Source organism: Rhinolophus hipposideros, assembly GCF_964194185.1.
Source record: "Rhinolophus hipposideros genome assembly, chromosome: 1".
Classification (NCBI taxonomy): domain Eukaryota; kingdom Metazoa; phylum Chordata; class Mammalia; order Chiroptera; family Rhinolophidae; genus Rhinolophus; species Rhinolophus hipposideros.
Window position 1 is genome coordinate 15,079,933 of NC_138047.1, and position 6,378 is coordinate 15,086,310.

The 6,378-nt window shown below is 37.5% G+C and overlaps 1 protein-coding gene across 1 annotated transcript; it reads right to left on the reverse strand.

Annotated features, from left to right (window-relative positions):
* Positions 1-773: 773 nt before the first annotated feature.
* LOC308496149 (protein FAM204A-like) lies at positions 774-1,771 on the reverse strand. The gene is given in 2 exon segments (XM_081044900.1): positions 774-1,582; positions 1,585-1,771. Coding segments are annotated over 2 exon segments (696 nt in total). The 5' UTR covers positions 1,727-1,771; the 3' UTR covers positions 774-1,028.
* Between the last annotated feature and the right edge of the window lie 4,607 nt (positions 1,772-6,378).

Genomic DNA, 6,378 nt, shown 5'->3' on the forward strand with positions numbered 1-6,378 from the left:
TAGTGATATTGTCTTGAGTTATAATATTCTAATATAATTACACCACTTCTCTTCTAAGAATCATCTCATAATTTAAAGAATTACATGGCTGAGAGAAATATTTAGGAAGGCATTTCCAGGGAGAGCTGAATTTATATCATCCTCCAAATACTACATTCTGTCCTTTTTAAAACTTATAATATTTTATCAGAAGGTACACAAAAATTAATCAACTGCTTTTTTTTGTGATTTATCTTTTTTTTTTTAATTTATTAGTTTCAGGTGTACAAGACAAGGTAATACTTAGACGTTCATCATTTATATCCCTCACACTGTGAACTCCCCTTCCCCCATCCACTATCCCTCCGACCTCACACTGAGCCATCACATTATATATATAAAATTATAGTTGGCATTCACTAATGTTTAGCTTTGGTGTACAATGCCATGATCAGGCATCCACAGTATCCCTGAGGTGGTCTTATTATGTGACTGTGAGGTATCAACTCTACTGCGCCCAATAAAGAACCAACAATTACTTTTATAACAGTAAGATAACCTCATTTGTAAAGATACTATCAATTGAAATTTTCTTGCACTTATGACTAATCCATTATAAACAAATGCCAATCTTAAAACCACAATTCCAGGATAAGTGCAGTTACACTGAGTACAGATAGAAAGTACAAGGAGCTCATTGGCTATGCTACAGCGTATGGATGAAAAGTAAAATTGATTTTATACTGTAGGTCTACATAAATAAATAAGTAAATGTGTATCTTTTTTCCCCCGTATGTATGCTTATATTCCTTGTACAAACAACAGAACACTCAATTTCATTCACTTCAATAGGATGAACTCGTTAGAAAAAGCTTGAAAAGATTTATTTGATAATCAACTCCCAAATTTTATGCTTCTTTTTTCTACTTCTATCAATTTCCTGAAATATTATCTAACATAAGCAGGAAAACCTTTTCAGTAAATTGAGCAATTGAAGACTCAAGGAAAACCTCAAGTAAAGATACAATGTCTTGAAGAACTCTGGCAAGCTACATATATCCCATGTTGCTTTTGGTTTCCCATCTCTTCTTTGCTTCAAATCCCCATGCAAGTTTCTTCTTTTTTCGAGCAACCTGTGAATTTTCAGCTTCCATTTTGGCTTTTACAAAGTTGTGGCAGGCAATCGCTTTGGCAATTTTTACACCAAGCTCCCGGGTAGCGAGCTGGTTACTGAGTTCCTCAGCTTTCTCAATATTCCACTCTTCCACAGCCTGGTCTATGCTCTTTTCAAGGCCTGACTTGTCAACTTTTTTCTTTTTAACAGGGGGTTCAAATCTGTCGTTGACTTCAAAATACTGAGTAAGTTCCTTCCACTGGGTTTGACTTGAGGACTGTTCACTCTGAGATTCTTCTTCATTCTTCAGTTCACCTTTTCTGGAGCGTTTTCTTTTTCTCCTGAATCTTGAAGATGAGGTTTTCTGTTCAGAGTGTTTTTTAGGCAATTCTTGAAATTTATTCCACATATGTGAGGGAATTGCTGAAGGACACTCTTCATATGCGTTTACATTTGTCTCTGCTTCAGCTTCCAGTCCATCTGAGGGGGATCAGAGAGCTCTGCTTTTGTAACGGTCCCATCTTCTTTATCTTCCTTTAAGTGAAGCCCGGCATTCTCCAGTGTCTCTTCATCTTCAGAATTCAACTCAACATCACTTTCATTTAGGCCAGGAGGTAGCAGTCCACTCCACATCCTTTCTTCGGTTAGAAGAGAGACTCCCAGCAGCCATCTTAAGACCCCGCCAACATCGCGCCTCTCTTTGTTGTTGATTTTAGACAGCTTCATTACAATGTGCCTTGGAGAAGGCCTGTTGGGATTGAGGTAATTAGCTGTTCTATTTGCTTCTTGGATTTGAGGATCCAGTTCTGTCCACAAGTTTGGGAAGTTCTCATCAACAATTTATTTGAATATATTCTCTGTTCCCTTCTCTCTTTCTTCTCCTTCTGGTATGCCCATTATCCTTATATTGCTCTTCCTGATGGAGTCAGAAAGTTCTTGTAGAGTTCTTTCATTTCTTTTAAGTCTCAAGTCTCTTTCTTCTTCCATCTGTGTAATTTCCAGGTTTCTATCTTCGATGTCACTGATTCTTTCCTCCATCTGGTCAACTCTACTACCTAGGCTGGTTATTTCATTCTTAATTTCTTCTATTGAGTTCTTAATCTCCAGAAATTCTATTTGGTTCTTTTTTCAAATTTCAATCTCTTTCCTAAAGTGCTCATGTTGTTCTATGATTGTGTTTCTGAGTTCATTAAATTGCCTTTCTGTGTTTTCTTGCATCTCGTTGAGTTTTTTCAGAACTGCAATCTTCAATTCTCTGTCATTTAAGTCACATGTTTCCATATCTTTAAGTTCATTTTCTGGAGACTTTTCACTTTCTTTCTGAGCTCTCTTGTTGCCTTGGTCATTCATAGCAATTACTGATTTATTATTTCTCTTCCTAGACATCTACAGGAGTGGCTTCTGCAACAGGTTGATAGGAAGAGGTCTTTCTTTTGTTTTCCAGGACTTGTTGGTAGAATGTTTTATTTTCTCTCTGACTGCAGCCTTTTTTTTTCTCTCTTACACGGTAGTGCTATGTTTTCTCTGCACTATTCCAGCTTCTCACACAATGGGGGGATTCCCTGGGAGACGGGCTTCTCCACTGTTAATAGTTTGCCTGGGTCACAGGGTGCAGTGTTCATGTGGGTATGCAGAGAGTTTTTGAAGTTCCAAAGCTCTTCCTGCACCAGATTCAGAGCACATATGTTTCAGCAGTTCTGTTTACTTCTGCAGGTATCCACCCAGATAGGTTGGGCCAGGGGCGGGGTGAGTTGTGAGAGGTGGCCCAGAGCAATGGCAGCAACCACCACCACAGCCGGTCCAGCTTCCACAGCTCCCTCTCCTTTGCCGGAACTAGTTGGGCTGCGAATCTGTGTCTGCGGTCCACAGTTCTCAGAACAGCAAATATTCTATTCTTTTGATCTGACACTGCTACTGTTCTGCTTCTATCACCGGGCAGCTGGCGGTGGGGCAAGCTCTGGGAGGATAGGGAGGTGGCAGCTAGTCTCAGTGTCTAAGGCTTCCGTTCTTTTCTTGGCAGTGAGGGCTTAAACCGCCGTTTTCAGCCTTCTTCCCTCAGTCTTTTCTCCAAGGTCTCTGCCGTGAGCGTTGGGTTCAGCCATGTTATATGCTGCCCCCTCAGCCCTGTGGGCCATAAGCGGAGCCCTAGCAGTTCGAGTTCTTCCCTCTCTTGGCAGCTGCGGTAGCTCTGGGATGCAGTGAGCTCGGAGCACTGAGCCAGGTCTATGTCCTGAGACCATGCAGCTCCATCTCCACACTTCTCCCTTCCCTCCTCCCCTGCTCGCAGTATTCGCCCACTTTTAAGGTGCATTCAGTAGTGGGCCTATTCGTCTTGCCTGTCTGCTGTGCGGGAGTCCTTTGTGGAGTTATTGTTGTTCGATTAGTTGTAAATTCCAGGGGAGCTTTACAGAGGCTCACCTCACACCGGCATTTTGATGACGTCCTCTAAGATTTATTTTCTAACAGATAATTTGAATTAAAAACTAATCAATTCCCAGATTTAAAAAGAGAACAAATAAGGTAATAAGAATAAGAAACTTGCCTCATTTATGTTTGAATTTTTCTTATTTCCTCCCATTTTGTTTAAGTGAGAAATTAATTATTCTCTACGGGAAGACAAAAAAAAAAACATGACAAGGGTAAGCTGTAGGTCAGTAGTTGTCTCCTAGTGTGTCAAAAACTGCTGAGGTCCCTTGATCTCTATGCTTACCAATTATTGTCTGTGTGCTAATTCTCAAATGTATACAGATGCTGTCATGATTAGGAAAATACAAATTCACTCAAAAGCATTAGTAATTTTGTAGTTTGTTTGTCAATATATATTTTTCTGTTGGGGAGGTATTTTGACACTAAGAAAGAGTTCGCATATTTGAATTTTGGGAAACACCACTCAGTGGTGGAGATCTGTACGTCCAGCTGGTAATGGATTTGTAGTTGCTCATACTCCTTCAAACTAATCACTGTCAGCAGTTTACTAGGTTTTATGAACCTTGAAATTATTTTATTTCTTCTTATAAACTGAACAGTGCATATAGGAAAATTAATTCTACAGAGAAATCCGAGAAGACATTTCAGTGGTCTTCATGAGATAATAGAGCCCTTAATTAACCATTGTAAAGAAATTGCTTCATGGAGCCATTTTTAAAAGGCACAGACTTCTTTTTAAAATTTATTTTGGTGACAATTGTTAGTGAAATTACATAGATTTCAGGTGTACAATTCTGTATTACATCATCTATAAATCCCATTGTGTGTTCACCACCCAGAGTCAGTTCTCCTTCCATCACCATATATTTGATCCCCCTCATCTCCCACCCCCCACCCCCTTTACCCTCTGGTAACCACTAAACTATTGTCTGAAAAGGCACAGACTTTTGTATAAAGGCCTCTGGGAGAAAATAGAAAAGATAGATATACATGAATGAATTGAAATTTGTAGTAATTTTGACTTGGATGATATTTGACTTGGATGCTGTTGCAAATAAGGACATGTTTCAGGAAGTCCCAAATCAGTAAATATTTATTGATTTTGATCATACCTTTTAATATTTTCATAGTGCTTTGTATTTTTCAAAGGATTTTCCTGACTGTTATCTATCTCACAAGATTGTCATGAGGATCTAATGAGATATTATTCTCTCCATTCATAGACCAGGGCACTGAGAGCACAAAGAGGTGACGTCATTTGACCAGAGTCCCAAAATGAAACACAGAGTGAGGACAGGAGCTTAAGTCTCTGAATCCTCAGCTAGAACTTTTAGAGTACAAGTGATTTTTATGATAAAAAATTATAAAACATGTCCTTGTCAGGCAAGGATACTGGATTTACTAATCCCTGTGAATATTAGTTGATGTAATTAGCCAGGGAGAATTTGCTGGAATACCCATGTGAGATATCTATTATATAGATAGATAGATGCCTCACAATACAAACGAAACCAAGATTAACATCGTTATTTTGAAGACTTACATATTGAAGTAATTTTCTGTAATTATTGTTCTTATTCTTTGATGTGGACAATTGACATTTTGTTATTCTTAATGGAGAGAATGAATAAAAATACCTTAGAAACCCGTTAATGCTATATCATCATTAATTTGTAACACAATCTAAGCAAAGACAGTGTGTTTACTGTGTGATTTCATCTTCACGATGAGTCCTGTAGTCTGCCATGGCCAGGCACCTAGGTGAACCCTAGAATTACCACAGTTGACTTGAGTACTTGTAGCATTTTATATAATTCACTTTTTCCCACGTAGTTTAAACATAGACCAACACAGAAGAATAACAATATAAGAAAAAGGACCAAGGTTTCAAAGAACTATGTTGAGATCTCCTGGTGCAAGAAAAACTAGAGGACTATTTTGAATTAATTTGCATTGATATTGAAAGAGGCTTTAGATATATATCATTGAACAGTAGGTATTTTCATTTTTTAAATGTTGGTGACCAATAGAAATTCATCAACTTTTAAATTTTGCTAAGTAAGAACAATTCAAAGCAGAAATAATAATAGGGAGAGGAAAAGGAGGAAAAGAAAAACAGCTGTCCATTATCATCCCTATTTCATACAAGATGGGACACAATCTCAGAATAAAGGATAATTGTTTAAATTGGGTAAAGTGGGGTTCATAAAAAGCTCACTATTTTCTCACTATGCTGTGGTTGGTGGAAATTTAATGACAGGGGGGTGTTTCTTCACAGCCTTGCATCAGTAACCACAGATCTAAGCCAGTCTCTTTATTCTGTAAATGAGCAAATTAAAATTCCTTTCTAAGTAAATCCAAACATATTTTAAGATGCATAGTTAGGTTGATTCACAAAATAGATGTTTTGTTTTCTTTTCTTATTTTTTTTAAGCAAGAGGGTTCTATTTCAGTTTCTCTGCTTGTGCTGACCACTTGCCTGAGAGATAATGGATCTAGAAAGGTCCAATAATAATTTTTAGTAGTCACTAGAGTTTCTTGCTTATTATGTCAAAACCAATGCTATCTTTCTGGTAAACACTGACATCTTTTCCATTATATTTGCAGTAGAGTAGCCCATAAAAATGTATTTCCCTAATCTGAAACCTTAGTGTTCTAGCTACTGATGTCAACCAGAAAAGTCAAGTCACTTATTAACATTAACTAGATGGAGGTATAAATGGAATTTGGGACACTTTTATTTAATAATTTTGTTTACAGAACATAATTTTCATGATACTTGTATCTTCATATGCCATGTCTCTTACTATAGTTTCTACAGTATATAAAATTTTATTTTATTAGTATTTTTACTCTGG